The sequence below is a fragment of the Ylistrum balloti genome, unplaced genomic scaffold (genome assembly GCF_031769215.1).
Source record: "Ylistrum balloti isolate Yb309-2 unplaced genomic scaffold, AGI_CSIRO_Ybal_v1 Utg369892, whole genome shotgun sequence".
NCBI lineage: Eukaryota > Metazoa > Mollusca > Bivalvia > Pectinida > Pectinidae > Ylistrum > Ylistrum balloti.
Window position 1 is genome coordinate 677675 of NW_026782024.1, and position 17393 is coordinate 695067.

Here is a 17393-nt window from a genome sequence, read left to right on the forward strand (position 1 = left end):
ATGGCTGCTCCATGCGCAAGATGCAGAGCAGTAATTTCGAATTTATGTAAGTATTTTAGTATATTTGTTTAAGCATTTAATGTCATGATACTAGCACGTTAATGTAAAGGATAGAAATATTAATATTGTTGAAACATTTTCGTCAGAATTTGGTCGTCATACTGAAGAAATGAGATGGTTTAGCAGTAAACCGAACAAAAAGACGAGTCGTAGAAGTTAGATATGTATGTAACAAATATGGCTATATAGGCAGATATGATAATATTATCAGATACGACTATACGTATATAGGACAGTTGTAAACAACTGAACTATAGCATGCTACAACCATGGTGTGCACATCGAAAGAAAATGGACGAAGAATCTAGATGGTTAAAGGAATGTGTTTTGTCATAAGACACCATTTCCAGTGAGTTGGTTTGATTTCGTCGTTATAATTTCTGGTAATTCCATTCCTATATCATGCTGAAAATGTACAGGTGAACCGGATCTACATCAAGGGGATATTGATCTTCAGATGACACAGTGAGCGAATGACACCAATTTGGATGGGCTCGCCGTAGAGTTTGTTACTAAATAGGGTGTGTACATAATTCTGATGAAAATGCAATGATGAAATTCCCAAAAATTCACCTGATATTGAGCAAACATGCCAAAAACATTTATTTTGCTGACTTAAATTATTTGTCATCCATTTTTTCAATTTGCACAACAGAAAAGTGACTGGACCTCACCTATATAATTACATTTGACCCTTATACATATAATCAGATTTGACTACATAGCCAAGTATTCCTATGTAGCCAGAATTGTTAGTGCTTCAGTACTATCTGGCTATGTATGTAGAAGTTGAGAGTACAGGTCGCTTAATTACTAGCCTTGGCAAATGAGACTTTGTCTTTAGCCAAGCAGTATAGTGTCCGAATAGAGACCAAAAAGTCTCGAGTTTGAACCCCAGCCGTGGCAGGGTGTTTTTCATTACTCCTCTTTAATAAAGATTTGGTGCTGTTGACCACTCAAAGGGTATCAAAGCTATAGGGAGATTGAGATGCTGAATTTGTGTTGTTGTCTTTAGGGTCAAAGATTTTGTGAAGGAGGAAGAGGTGTAGAAGTTGATAATATACAGATCGCCTGATTAGCATACCTGCCAACTTTCCTGATTTAGTCGGTTAATTTTTTTAGTTCTGTCATTCCAATTTTCCAGTATCTGTGTAACAAAACCATCAGATCATTGGAAAACAGGGATGCAAGTAACGAAAATTGCAATAACAAAATTCAACCTACTAACAAAAATTGTGTACTATGACAAAAATCTTTTGTTTCTCCAACTCACTAAATTTGTCATCCATATTTTCAATGTACTAGTACATCTGACAATCGTGACCAGGTATCCTTATGACATATCTGTATACATTTTCTCTACTTACAACATCTGACTATTTAACAAATTTTGCCAGAATTGGCTCCAGTATCTGCCTTGTAAATACTAGCCATAAGATTTGTAAGTCAGAGGTTTGAATCCCACCAGAGGTATTGCAATAGATAATGACTAGTGTTCCAATTAATGAAACTGGATATTTGACTTTAAGAAGGGTTTTTAAATGCAAAACAGACATCAGATGGATTGATGATCAAATCACATTTCTGTCCTTGTGCTGTTGTCTACTCCCTGAACATTTCTTCACTTCTTGTTGTCGTTTTTTCTTGAGAAGCACCCTGTGAACCTGTGGATTCTTTTCAAATTTAGATTCTCTTTGGTTATTTTAGTCATGCAGACCAATTAAACAAACATGGCTGACAGGCAACCAGTATTTATTTTCACTGTTAAGAGTTTGTTTTCGTTATTTCTTAAAAAGCACTGGAGGATCATTCTAAAATTGCCTATGCAGGGTCCTTTTTGTCTTTAATGGTGCATTTTCCCTTGTAGAGGATTACTGGATGGATTTTCTTGGTTCTTAATTAGTTGTACATTGTCCTTTTTGACTAAATTATAAGACAAAGTGGCCAAAAGGAAACTTTCTTGGGTTTTGACTATTAAACATTGTCATTGTATATCCTTGAGAAATAAAGGTTTCATCAATTATAAATTGCGTATTTAGGTCACCCCAACTAAGTCCCAATGCAAGTTGTGCATTGCCTATGATCGCTCAAAGGGCTGATAATTAAGAGTGAAAATTGGTCGCTGGAGGCCATCTTGAATTTTTAAGGTATTTTTTGCTTTTGTCATTTCTGAAAAGTATAATCAAAGTACTAGACTAATTTTTTTTTTTTTACAAATTTGACATAAACTTCCCTTGGCAAGTTGTAAATACCTGTTACATCTTTAATTGTGGACTGATAAGGTAAACAATAATAGCTGACAGGTGGCCATCTTGGATTTGGACAGATTTTATCATCAGTTTGCTTGAGAGGTGCACATCATACTGGTTGTGTCTTACTCAAATTAAGTATTACAATGAATTAAAAGCCCAGTAAGGAAAAGATCCAATTAAAAAAAATCATGATGGGCACCAGGACCCACATGGGATCTCTCAATTGTATTAACAACCAAATAATTGTTTTTTTCACTGAAGGCATCTGAAACATTGAAATACCATTTCAACAGGAGAAATGTTGTACTACTCTTGAAAAAATTTCTAGATTTTGCTTCACTTTCTTTTTCCTTTGCTTAGCACTTCATCATCATCAATTCATATTTCATGTTGACTATCATGTCATTGAAACAAAGATTTAGTTCCTCATTATTATACATTGTAATACCTTTAGGGGTCACCATTTAATATATGAAATACAGTTTATAAATTGAACTTGAATGGAAATTAGATCTGTATATCTCAAAGGTAGATGTTACCTTTGGATAAAGTTGAACTCCTGAAATACGCTGAAAATGTTGCTGCTTAAGAAGTTAATAATCCACCCGTACCTGGGTTTACGACTTGATATTGAATAATTAGATATAACTGAAAAAGAGACAACTTTTTCCAAAAGTTTCTACCTATGTTGTCATTGATTATTTTAAAAAAAAATCAACTATTTTTATCATTTATATCACTATTTTGCAAGGCATTAACATGCCTGGGAAATTTTATTCATGAAAATATAAGATCTTCAAATTTCTTCTGCAATAAAAATTGCCATTAAAATGCTGTTGTCATGTTTGGTAATACCATTTAGGTGACTTAAAAGCTGCCATTTATCTAAGGCTATTTGTGACTTTTAAATTTCTTTAAATCAACAAACAAATATTTGAAATTGAAGCAGGATTCATGAAAGCTATATATCCTTTTATATTCAGATCACAAAATTTTATTTGTTGAAATTTTCTTTTCTTGTTCTAAATTAGAATTGTGAAAATTTTGACCAACCAACATATCCAGCAATACGATGCAAGCGAGCCATATCTTCATTACCTTGAGTAGACAATTTCACTTCACATAGATTTCATGATTCATTTTTTGATGATTGCTTTAAGTCTCATAAGCTGTTTTCATTTGTCTTACTACACAGTTATAGAAGAAATGAAAAAAACTTGCTGAGATGCATATGACTGTATGAGCTTATTTAGAAGAGAACATAATTTTTTTGGGCACATCAAATAAGATACATATGTATCTTTATATTTCTTATCCTGCTTGAATATTCTAAAGTAATGAGAATACAATTGTTTTGATTTCGCACAAATGAAATTTTAAGAGACACTTCATTCCTGTTATTAAAAACTGGTAGTTTGTATAGACAGTGCCCAGGCTCTTTTGCTATTGTAATACACACGTGTACCTATGGTAAAAAAATATTAATTCTTTTTGTCTTAATACATACAATATATGCTTAAATGTAAATATTACACCCAGCAAGGTTCTTTCATTTTTTTCTTGCAGTGTGAAAATATTTTGAGGAGGACACTATACTGATTGGAACAGTTCAGAAAAACAAAATGGCTGAGAGTGATGGACTCACAGATAGCCCTGCTAGTGTCGACGATCAGGCTAAAGCTGCCGAAGGAAAACTGCGTCTCATCAAAGAAAGTCTCAAGTTCTATGACTCTAAAGGTTTGAAAACTCTCATCCTTGAGGAGAAATTGTCAGACCAATCTATATACTGGGAAGTTGCTACACAACTAACCAAGCACCTGACAGCAGAAAATTTCGAAAAGTATACAGTGTTCTTTGAGTCTTGCCAGAGATGTCTGAACTATTTGATTAGAACTGGCAATGCTAAAGAACTGTTGTTAGCATTGTTGGAGCAAACAGACACCTTCAATGATGACATCAAGTGGAAAGCTCTTTTAGATGGAATACAACAGACCCTGCTGAAGCTGCCGTCAAAAAGATACCACTCATTGGACATCGCCTTGTCCACAATACATGCCCACATCAAAAGTCTGTCTGAGCCAACAGACCATGAGTTGGAGGGGGAGGAAAACAAACTACTAGAACTGGACCCTGAGGTCCAGCGAATCACAGATGTCTTACTAAGCTTTCTTGCGTTTCTTGAACCTTTTGTGTCGGAAGTATCCCTAAATAACACAACTGCAGACAGAGAGAAAGGCAAACATCAGATAGCAATGTTACGTAGAAATCTGCTTCTGATACTGAACCATCCTCTGGTCTTTTTGGATCTGGCTTTCTGTGAGAAGCAGCAAGAGAGGAAAGCTAAAGGATACGCTCGAATGTGTATCGAAAAAACCATGAACCTTCTCTGTGAATTATGTCCCAACCTGCTAAAAACAATTACAGACTGTCTGGAAGATATACAACTATCAAAACTGAATATGAAAAAAAGTGTGAAAAAAAAGGAGGATGATGATAATGAGGAAAATTCTGATTTTGTTAATAATTGGGCAGAGTGTAAGGATGAAGGTTTGATTCCCCTTCCTAGTCTGGCCTGTCTGTCCTATCTGGTGTTGGTCGAGGGGCTTGGACAGGAACGCTTCCCAGCCATTTACACGCATAAATATCTTCTGGAGTTTAATTTACAGTTTGTGTTACTGCTGTTTCAAAGACAGGAATCGTTGATTGTCAGTAAGGGTGTACGACTTCTGGAGGTCCTTACCCGAGGAATCACACCAGCAACATTCACCATGGAGGACCTGGATAATCCTAACTATACCAAGACCTTGAATTGTCTCATAACTGTCATGATCCGCTGTCCTGTGAAAGAGATTCGAGGAACAGCAGTTCAGATTTTTTCTATCTACATTAAAATGTTTACACTGCAAGCTCGTGTTCAGATATATGAGATGATTTTCAACACATGTTCTCATGCCGGGGTGATTGGGTACAGCATTCAGCTGGTGAAGGACCAAATAGACACTACATTGAAACAGGAAATCCCAGACACTACATTCCTGGGTCTAAATCTAAAACGAATGTTAAAGTTTGTGTCCCAACTTGAGGAAGGAGCGGAGTCTGATCTACTGGAGTCATCAGATCGAGTCATTCCTACCCTGAACCTGATTCGATACCTAATTCTCCGGGATCCAATATCGGTCAATGTTACAGGGATATGGTCCTATTATGAAGACATAGAGAAAGACTTCTTTGGTCCTTTGAGACTGGCCCTAGATTTTTCTAAAAGTCATTATAAATTAGAGTTGCAGAACTTCAGAGAAGGGAAAGCGACAGTGGAGAAAGGAATGGAGCTCGGTGTCGACATCAGTGTGGCGGGGATGCCCATGCCTAAGGTTCCACGCAGTCAGCAGATTCAGATTGTAGAGTCTGCACTCAATACTTTTGACTTGATTGATAGTCTCCTCAGTAGGATTGTAGAGCTAGCTGATTTCCAGCTGAAAGCTGCAAAACATGATGCTAAATCCTGAACAATCTAGACATACAAAAACTGACCAATGATTCTACTGGCAATTTTTACCTTTTTTCAAATTCATTTTGATCAAAAAAAGTAATAATAAAAATACTTAAGTCGAAATACATTGATTAGCTCTACAGCTTATAAATATGAAGTTAAAAACATGTACTGAACATGCACAGTAATGAAAGATTTGTAGAGTATAAAACCCTGACATTGCCTCATACATGTAAATGAACCACCTACGCACTTGTAATGTATTGTTGTCACTATATAAAGATTTTTCATTTAATATTGAGTAAATTATATATTTCATGATGAAATTGATCAGCCACTAGGTTAGCAATTACACCTTTACAGTAACAGATATCACTTCCTTATCAAAGTGATAAAATCACATTCTCAATGTAAGTCTGAAGACTTCACTTCAGATTATGAAAACCATTTCTATATTAATGAATTAGGAAACCTGAATCAATCATTCAGATCACTGACTGGAATAAAACTCAGCATCCAATTAGTATAAGTTTGTATATTACCGTAAAAGTCAAATACTTATAGGTTTTGTGTAGGTACTCATGGTAAACATCATTCAGGATTTTTTTTTAATCTTTGTATAGTTTAAAATGGGATTAGAAATTAAGATGATTAATGGAAGATCTTTCCAGTTAAAAAAAATAAGCCCTTTGAAATTTAATGAGTTGTCAGTGGTACAAGAATCTTGTTTAGAAATCATTTCTGATTTGTCATAAAACTTCATGTTCACCAACGCCATTTCTTTTTTAAATTTTAATTTTAATTTCAACACTCTGAAATCTTAAACAATATCAGGGTTACTTTACAAACAGATTTAAGTGTCATTGTTCTTCAAACCACCCTCTTTTCTATTTGTCACAAATTTGTGTTTGTGTTCTATAACATCCTCTTCACAATTTTGAAATTTCAGCCTTCAAGGATCATACAATGTTTACAGTACTGATAGTAGATTTTCATTTCGTAATGTTGAATTTTTTTTTTAAAATTTGATTGTATCATTGTTTATATGGTGTTTGTAATGCTTTAGGTGTTTAAAGCTAGTTACTGTCATGCCCTTTGAAGTGAAGTTTTTAATATCTATAGTCATTAGTTATGGTGACATGTCAGTATTTTGTGTCTGAAACACAAGGTTACTGTTATTATGATGAAAACAAGGACTTCACTGTATTTCTATCTTGATTTTTTTCTACTGTGATAAAATTTTTACCTTCAAGAGCTAGAAGCTGGATCATCCACATGAGGCATAACTCCCCTTGATAATATACATATGTACATGTATATAATACAGATATTGGATGTCCCTTGGTAATGTACATTATAAAGGTATAAAGTCTAACACAAATATATATCGGAAAAATCAGGTCATTTGTGTGACATTACCACTGATTAAGGTGTTGTTTTCTGTAACATCACAACAAATCAAGGCATTGTCTTCTGTTATATCACCACTGATGAAGGTGTTGTCTCCTGTAACATCACCACTGATGAAGGTGTTGTCTTCTGTAACATCACCACTAATGAAAATGTTGTCTTCTGAAGCTCAACCACTGATGAAGGTGTTGTCTTCTGTAACATCACCACTGATGAAGGTGTTGTCTTTGTAACATCACCACTGATGAAGATGTTTTCTGTAACATCACCACTGATGAAGGTGTTGGCTTCTGTAACATCACCACTGATGAAGGTGTTGTTTTCTGTTACATCACCAATGATGAAGATGTTGTCTTCTTAAAACACCACCACTGATGAAGGTGTTGTCTTTGTAACATCACCACTGATGAAGATTTTGTCTTCTGTAACATCACTATTACATTTGATATCTTCTGTAACACTGAGTTGCCATACAGCCATGCAGTTTAATCATTTGATCTACCTATATATGATGTTGTGTAATGACTCCTGTTCCAGGAAGGAAAGACTCATTAATAAAATCATTGTCTGATTCTAATTTGATTATTTGTTGTTTACAACTGAATGATTATACAAAATACAGAAGTGAATATTACCCTTCAATACCAATTTAGAATAAAATACAGTACAGTCAAATCAATGGACACAGTTGTTTTGCCTGCGAGACATTTACAGCCTTCAACGCTATTTCAGTTTAAGTAGTATTAATAATAGTAACTGTTGTAATTTTTCCTTCAAACTTTGCTATTTTCTGAGAGAAAGTAATTGTTACGAAAAGTGTGTAATAATTGTCAGAACAACCATTATGACAAGTTAACTGTCATTATCCTTATGGTTATGTTTATAAGGTTACCAGACTATAGGTCATAGTTACAAAGTCCAGAGTTAGAAATTTTCAGTTTTTAGAAAACAACATTATGTATAAGGGTTGAAAATTCTTAAGTAACCTTTGAGCCAAATTATGAATTCTTTGGTCATTTTCATAGCCCACTGGTATCGGAGGGATGGATCAGTTTCAGATTTCATGTGGAAGTTTGTTTTGGTCATTAGCTTTGCAATTGGAATTTGACAGTAATAGTTTGATATCACTATGGCAGGAGAAGTACAGGATGCACATGGTTTTTTTTTCAAATTTCATCTGAAGGTTACATTCCCTTTTGTCCCATTTGTGCATTGTCCAAATTTGGGAACTGAACAAAAAAAATCAAAGTGGCTGAAAGGCAGCCATCTTGGATTTTGACAGTGAAAGTTTGCCATGACTATTGCTTGAGAAGTACTGGATTGATGTTTCTCAAATTTCATAATCAGGTTCCTCATAGTCTCTAAGTTTACCTTTCTGATTTTGAAACTGGCCAGAAAACAAAATGGCTGAGAGGTGGTATGTTGGATTTTGGATTATGAATGTTTGTTATTGCTATTTCTTGGGAAACACTGGATAGGTCTTTCTCAAGTTTCATGTGTAGGTTCCTCATAATTCCTAGCTGTGCCCTGCTGATGTTTGGACTGTCCAGAAAATAATGGACAACATGTGGCCATCTTGGATTTGGCAGTTAAAGATTACTATGGCAGAGAGAAATTTCCAAATTTCATATAATTAATAGCAAAACAGAGGAATGAGGACAAAAGAAGGAAAATGATCTAACTGTTAAATTAGATGATAGTGTATGACGAGATCCCACTGGGAAGTACTCCAAATTTCAAAAAGCATAGTTTTTATAAAATGAAGAGAAGATAATAGCAATATCTGAATAAACATGTAATTTCAACACACTAGATAGATTAAGAATGATGAAATTGTTCAGGTATTATAGATGGATGTGGTCAATGTCATCAACACTCGCAATATGCATTTATGAAATAATCAGCCTGTTATTCTGTGAATCTGCCCATGTAATAATGTTTGGATATGTCTCTAATGTATTAAACCTTCGATGCATTTGTCATTGACTGCTCTGTCTAACAGAAATGCATTGTGAGTCATATGGACAATAACGTTACATTATGATTTGAAAATAACACAACAAAATTGTTGATTCCATTGAACTTTGTCCTCCTTGATTTTGTCTATAAAACTTGTCAATATATGACGTTCTCTATTATGTGGTGACTAAAGTTTATCTGAAATTTGCTTTAATTTTATAAGAGATTCCATAATGCATACTCATCTTAAAGTTGTAATTTTCTTGCTAAATCTCGCAAAGATATGAATTACTTATACCAGTAGCTTAAATTTACTGATAGGTACATTTAAAAAATGTAAATCAGGATAGCTGCACTTCAAGCTATTCAGACATTTGTACACTATAATGGGCATGGACCATGTGAAATCCAAATGAGGTTATGATATGATCACAATGAAACCTCCCTACAGTTTCCATTAAGCTATTGAAACCCAGGTGTTGACAGGTTAGGAGTAGTGGCTTGTCATATCTTTTGTCATAACTTTTTAAACTTTTCCAGGTTTTTTTGGTAACCAGTCGTTCATGAAAAATTTTATTTGTTATCACTGAAATTACATATTTAAAGCAAAATTGATTCTCAAAAAATATCCTGACCTGTATCAACAAGCCTATAGCTGAGAAATATCAGAGAATCCTCCCATTTTGTTTGTTTCATATTTTCAAATTTTTTCTAACCCCTGGTTAATTCTAACCAAGCAACTGGGGCCTGATTTTGTGGATAAATAGCTTAATAAATCTACTTACCCCAAGGCATACTAATTTCAACAGTAGTTTGTGGACATAAATATTCATGGATCAAAACCAATGAAAACAAAACCTCACAAAAATGAATGATTTACAAATTAATTTACAGCACCTACCACCAATGGGATGAGCAGGAAGATAGATCTTCAAATTATTGTAATATTTCCAGTGTCTGTACCTGTTGTGCTATACTAGTTACCCATGTTTATTATTCCCTGATGATGTTCCAGTGTTCCGTCGACTGAAAGTGGTAAACTCTCGCTTCCTGTCCACACATGGTACATCAGGTAGTAACACGGAGGGCCAATTCTCAAGTCGGACAGATGGACAACCTCAAGCTGAAGATAAGGAAAATGAGTAAGCTCATCTGTCTTAATGATGATAATTCAGATGTGTATAAGGTCTCAAGAGATATGACTGCACTCCAGATGTCATTAGAACCACACAGTAGTATGTCCTAGATTAATTATCTTGTATCTGTGCATTGTTAGAAATTAAAGAGATTGAATATCGCATGTTCTTCAAAGTTAACACCATACACTGTTTCATATACAACATAGGGTTACCAAAGTGATTGTTTGGTCTGTTTAAAGTGAAATCCTGGAAACAAGTTAAATGATCAGATAAGGACTTGATCTGTTGAGTGCTTGAAGATGTAAAAAGAGTAAGCCATTGGTACTATGATATGAACACTTGATGAATCTGATCCTAGTAATTGTAGGGTTTTGGTACAGTTACAAATGTGCAAAGATAATCTGGTTTAGCTCTTAGAGGTTAGTAAGTTGTAGATATATTCCTGGAATGTGTCACGTATGTTACAGGGAACCATTCAACACAACTTTAGAGAACAATCATGAAGGTCCACAGGAAGAGAGTGAGAGTGAAGCTGATATCAAAAACAGAATACTAACTGCTTCCATGGCTTTTGTACCTGAGCATGGCTGGTCAACGACAGCACTGGCAGCGGGTAAGTACCAGGTACAAATCTCTGGTCTTATGATCCCTGAGAGGTACCAGTGTTTTAACTGTTTCCAAATACTTCATTTGAACAATGTTTTATTTGATATTTCAACAATGTCACACACATGTTTGATCAGGATATGGAAAAAAAGCTTAACAATAATTTTTTTCCCTGTTGTTTTCTTTGTCTCTTGAGAATGTCTGTTTTCTGTACTAGGTGCAGCAGCAGAGGGTCTGCCCTCAGTAGCCCACGGAATGTTCCCCAGGGGCGGAGCACACTTGGCTTCTTTCTTCTACCAGAACTGTAACAAGGAATTGGCAGCCAAACTGAAAAAGGAGGTGGAGAATCAGGTCGAGGGGGAGCCGTAAGTATGGAATGTCAGTTAAATGTAGTTGGTAATGTTAGAGACTAAAGGTAGAATTAGATAAGTACATTATATTACATCTACTTCTGGATGACCAAGAGGCCTAGGGTTATGTTTTGTTAGGAGCAATCTGGAATGAAGAGCTAACAAATCTCTTTCTCGATGAATGATTTAAACCTACTTTGAAGACCATGTTGGTCAGTTGTATTAAAGCTTTTAATCAAGAGACTATAGGTCATACCTTATATATTCAGTATTATTCTGGAATGAAAGGCCATCAACGTTGTTCAAATGAATGACCTTGACCTGCATTCAAAGTCACAGGAGTTAAATTTGTTAAAATGTCAAAACTTAATTTGAAAACGCGAATCTATTAAAACCTTTCAGGATTTATTTCAAATAGGAAAGGAGCTTTATTGGTGGTATTTGGCTACATAGCATGACAAAGCAAAGGGCTATCATTATTTTGTTGAAATGAGTGACATTGACTTATTTCCAAGGCCACATTGAGATCCAAATAAATTAGCAAGTCTTAATGTGAAGCTTATGTGAAGTTAGATATGGTCATTTTACAGTAACAAAAGATCCATGATTGTACAGAATGATATTAACGATATATAGTGAATTGGACCCTGAGATGATAAACACATAAGTAACACAGGTCCGTACAGCCTCATATTGATTATAATTTAGTTGTGATAACCCTCCCTCATCTGATGATTGGTTATTATTTGTGTCAGGAAGCCTCCTACTCGAGTGTTTATCACCAATGCTGTGGAGACCAGGCTGAGGATGGTGATCCCTTACCTGGACAACTGGCACCAGGTGGGTCTGCTGTATCCTGGGATAATTTTGATCTGCTGTTACTGTGACAGTCATAGCCAGAAACGATTGACACCATATCATTTTAGTTCTTGCTCTTTGATTAGGGCAAAAATATTACATGGCAAAAATTATAATTTTTCTGGTTCGATATAAAATAATGAAATTTGGATGTATTAAATAAAAGTGATCGTAAAATTTAAGTGTAAGACTTATATGTGTCTTTACAGGCGATGGCAATGCAGGCCCTGCCAGAAAACGTCCCTTATGCCTGGTCCAATTTGCTTGAACTCACAGATGACATTTGGTACTACGCTGGAGACAGATCACATGATGTGAGTTATATACAGAATTTGATCACCAAATAAAATGTTAATAGAGGTGGATCATGTCTTTTGTTTCTCAATAAGAGTTCCATGCTTAGATAGACATATCACTGATGTAACTGGATTCTTTGATATATTGCTAGTTTAACTAGTACACCAAGCATATGAGTCTGGCTTTGCCCTAAAATGATGCTAACATATGATATAAATTTTTAGATGCTGCACATCTATTAATGTCATCCTGGCAAGATGTTAAACTTAATCAAACAATATCCTCACAGAAATTCTTACAGTACAAATCTTCACCCCTGAATGCAATTGAATGTTTTTTTAAATTATTTCATTTTGTGTTTCATGTTTTAATTTAAGTTTTATATGAGATAAGACAATGCCATGTTTTATCAAGCAGGTGACAGACAAGGAGAGTCATCTTGGACATAAGAAATGATCAAGTTACTTCTCTTTGTCTGACCTTTCAAATTTCATTCAGTTTCCAAAGCGTACTTTTTTTCTTAAATTTGCCCTATCCCCATCCTGATCTTCCAGAGTTACTGCCCTTTGTTTTAATCAGGACCTCTGATTTACCATATCAGTTTTTATGCACCGAGACTTGGTCGTATGACACCACATAGCCAATCTGTGCTTTACATTTCAAAGTGTTGTGGAAAAAAATTCCTCATTGTAAACAGGAATATTAAGGAATTCAACATTCTCTGCACCCATCGGCTGTCAATCTTACTGCTATACCATCTGTACTGACTGAGTGAAATGAAGGGCAGTAACTCTGGGAGATCAGAATGAGCGACTCTTGCTAACATTGTTTTCAGCCGTTCTCTACTGATGTGCCACTTCTTTCATTGCAATCCATCAGGCACAGACTCATTAAGTGCCCTTGGCATTTATATTATATAGTTTGATTTAAACCCCAAGCATGGGAGTCTTACTTTGCCCTGTATAAATATTAACATATGATATGTATTTTTAGTTTAACTGGTACACCAAGCGTGTGAGTCTGGCAGGTGTTTACAAGTCAACAGAGATCTACATGATACAGGACAAATCAGCTAATTTACAGGACACCTGGGAGTTCCTTGACAACAGAATTGACAATTTGGTTACCTTTGGGGAGTGTGCCAGAAGTGTGAGTTTATTATATGTACATATAGAACAAGTACAATTCTGATGGATCTATATGAGTGGCACGAGTTTTACTGTAAATCAGATCTCTGTTAAACACAAGACTTACTCTTACAAGTCAAGTGACAACCTCCAAACCTGTACTGCCTTATAATTACTTCAAAACAATCACTCGTACTTGATATCGGATATAAATATAAAATCTTACATCTGGAGAGAAATGTTTATTGATAAGAAATATGCATGTGTTGAAATTATCTTGATCTTTTGTGATCATGAGTCATGTAAGATATGATTGTAAAACACTAAGTGACATCAATATAAGTTCCCCACCTCTGTGTATGTGATTGCTTAATGTTATGACATCTGTCTATAGAAGATGTGCAGTGTGTTCTATTAAGTGGCTGGTATGTGGTTATTTCTTTTACAGGCCAAGAAGGTTTCAGGGATGACCTCAGAGGGACTAACAGGCATGTTTAAAATGGTAAGGTGTTAGTTTCAATTGATGCAAAGCAACATGTCTTAAAATGTTTTTATATGTATGCAATATATATTGAACATCTGCTTGAATATTTCCACATTGCATGCAATATTGTATTGCAATATTAATTCCTGTCTTTTTTTTGCAGGGAAAAAACATCCTGGGTGTGAACTTCAAGTCTCCTTCTCATTGAAGTGATCTGGTATTCTGTGTTAGAGCATCTGGGATAAATGATGCATCATATTCAAATGACTTGTAAATTCTCTTCGCCCTGGAAAGATGATACGTCATAGATGGACAACAGATAATTGTGACCAGTACTGTGTTAATGATTTTCTTTATCTGGCATGTTTCTCAATATGATCTTATTTGAATTCTTATTCTACATTTTATTTTTGTTGAATATTAAAATTAAAAGAACAAATGATTAAAAAAGTTTGTTTTGTATTCTTTCATAAGGATGTGAAAACAAAATTCAACAAACCTGATACAAACTTTATTCTTGATTACAAATGCATACTGATTCTATAGGTAAGAGACATGAAACTATTGACTATGGGCCATACCTATTTATGCCACTCAAACATTGAGTATAGTTGATAATGGGGGGTATATATAGTGGCAAAACAGGAGTGTTTGAAGGATGGGGAGGAAGTTGGTAGAACGTGGGAAAATGGCAATGGGAGTTAGCTGGAAGAGTGTCATTGAGAAAGTGTATTAACAGACACAAGATAGATCGAGTGAGGGAATGATGGTTGGTAGATGACTGTGGGAGAGAGTGGGTATACCACAGGAAACAGTTGGTTTAAGGGTATGGGAAGAAAGATGGTAAGTAAAGCCAGTAATGGAAAGATAGCAAGGGAAGCATATAAGTGAAAGATAATCGGAGAAGTTAATGGAAGAGAGGCAGCAGGTAAAGATGTCTGAGAAAGACATCGGTAAAGGGTACAAGAAGAAGATAGTGGGAAAAGGGTATGAGAGGAAGATAGTGGGTAAGGGGTATGAGAGGAACATAGTGGGTAAAGGGTATGAGAGGAAGATGGTGGGTAAAGTGTATGAGAGGAAGATCGTGGGTAAAGGGTCTGAGAGGAAGATCGTAGGTAAAGGGTCTGAGAGGAAGATAGTGGGTAAAGGACATGGGAAGAAGATGGTGGGTAAAGGGTATGAGGGGAAGATAGTGGGTAAAGAGTACAGGAGGAAGATAGTGGGTAAAGGGTATGGGAGGAAGATAGTGGGTAAAGGGTATGAGAGGAAGATCGTGGGTAAAGGGTATGGGAGGAAGATAGTGGGTAAAGAGTATAGGAGGAAGATAGTGGGTAAAGGGTATGGGAGGAAGATAGTTGGCAAAGGGTATGGGAGGAAGATAGTGGGTAAAGTGTATGAGAGGAAGACAGTGGGTAAGGGGTATGAGAGGAAGATAGTTGGCAAAGGGTATGAGAGGAAGACAGTGGGTAAGGGGTATGAGAGGAAAATAGTTGGCAAAGGGTATGGGAGGAAGACAGTGGGTGGATCATGTGGGAGAAAGTGTGGAAAAGAAGGTGGCGCTTGTGGGCGAATTAATGTGATACCCAGAATGAACTTAAAGTAAAACGTATGGGAGAAAATTTGGGTCACAGCGCTTTAAGGTAGTAGGGATACAGTGGGAAGAAGATATAGTAAACAGCATTTTGCACGTCCTGAAGAAACTCTGAGAGTGTGGGAAATGGGGGAGACCATGGGTAGAACTTGTGTGAGATAGATTGTTTATGGAATGGCAAGAGAATCGAGATACTTGAACGGAGATGTAATATTCAGTCTCTAAAACTAAATTGTCTAATTTTATGAGCTAACTACAATGTTGGGAAAAATAAATAATTAAACCGTCGGAGAGATGGCAAAGTATGTGTGTTTATAATCTTATAAATACATACAGCGTCAGTTTTATCCAAGACAAGTACACATTACTGCGGCTGTTGTTGTTGTTATAATGCATTCTTAAAGTCATATGATACCCAAGAAGCCCGTAAGATTCATGTCTACCAAGTAGTGCCAATGTAACATCACACAAGTTTTCGGAAATCACTGATCAATGGCATTATTTGCAACAAGCAAATATAACGTTTCTCTGGGGAAATAAATAATCATTTTTGAGATAAATATAAAAGAAATCAAATTATTTGTACATGAATCGAAGTCCTACGTTTTCCATCGTGCATTTTTCACTTGAAAAGTTTTACAAACTGTATTGTAAAAGTTTTTAAACATTATTTGATGGTATCAAATGACGAGAGCAGAATTCGTGTTGTATACTTAATCTGACCGTTTGCTTTTACACAGAGACATTATTCTTTAATAGAGTTGCCCCGTAACGTTTCATTATAATAGTACAGTCTAACCTGTATTAAACGGCCGCTGTTGGGAAATTATGAAGTGGCCTTTATAGAGAGGTTCGATCGCGAGTTTGGGGGCGAAAAGAGTGGCCGCTGGCCGCGTTAGACAGGTGGCTATTAAATTAGGAATCATTCATGAGCAAAAACGATTGGGAGGGTCTGAAAACGGCCGTTATAAGCAGGTGGCCGTTTAACTAAGGTGGCCGTTATGACAGGTTAGACTGTATATGTTAATCTATTTCATGTGAATCAGTGCCCAAGTGGGAGTAATGTCGCTTAAACTGAAAAATGGAAGAGAAGAATAAGCATCATTTACCCTGGAAAAAAAACAGATATCTTTTCACAAAAGAGTCTAACAAACTAATTTCCCAACGGTATCGGAAGACTTTGCAAGAAGAGTTTGACTTTTGCTATTAAATCACCATGACAGATTATTCTCGATAACGTTATTTCTATATGGATATGCAGATTCAAGTTGTCCGATGGGTAATGACTATTACCAGAGACATATATAACACATTACGTCTCTGCTATTACAATATATTGTAACCAAGGTTTGTATTTTTGTGAGTGATGCAGGTTGATACCATTTTTTTTATTGTCATCAGTATGGTCTAATGTTAAGTGCCGAATCCGTTTCTTTTTAAATGAAGCTTGGTGCGTTTATCTTGCTATTTTGAGAATGCAATGTTGCCTTATTTTTTATTCGGAAAGTGAAGCAGTTGCTGTCAGTGAAACGAAACACGTTGAAATTTTAAGATATGCCTTTGTATTATGATTCTATTGACATGTCGGTATGTGGACATTTTTTTCCTTTGTTGATAATCGTTGTTTAAGGCCTTTGTGCACTGTTGCGATTGTTACTGTTTTTCCGTTACTGTGAACAAATATCCGGAAAACATCGCCCAAAAAGATCCTATATTACTCGTTAGTTGAGCGTTTATGAGACCAAGATCCATTTTCAAAAAACTGATAAA

At 35.6% G+C, this 17393-nt stretch overlaps 1 protein-coding gene across 1 annotated transcript; it reads left to right on the forward strand.

Annotated features, from left to right (window-relative positions):
* Positions 1-14482, forward strand: LOC132546458 (ubiquinone biosynthesis protein COQ9, mitochondrial-like). Its single transcript, XM_060210170.1, has 9 exons — positions 1-46; positions 10187-10313; positions 10778-10923; positions 11134-11281; positions 12022-12106; positions 12334-12438; positions 13415-13570; positions 13997-14050; positions 14196-14482. The coding sequence occupies exons 1-9, from the start codon at positions 1-3 to the stop codon at positions 14238-14240; spliced, it is 912 nt and encodes a 303-aa protein (XP_060066153.1). The 3' UTR covers positions 14241-14482.
* Positions 14483-17393: the final 2911 nt, after the last annotated feature.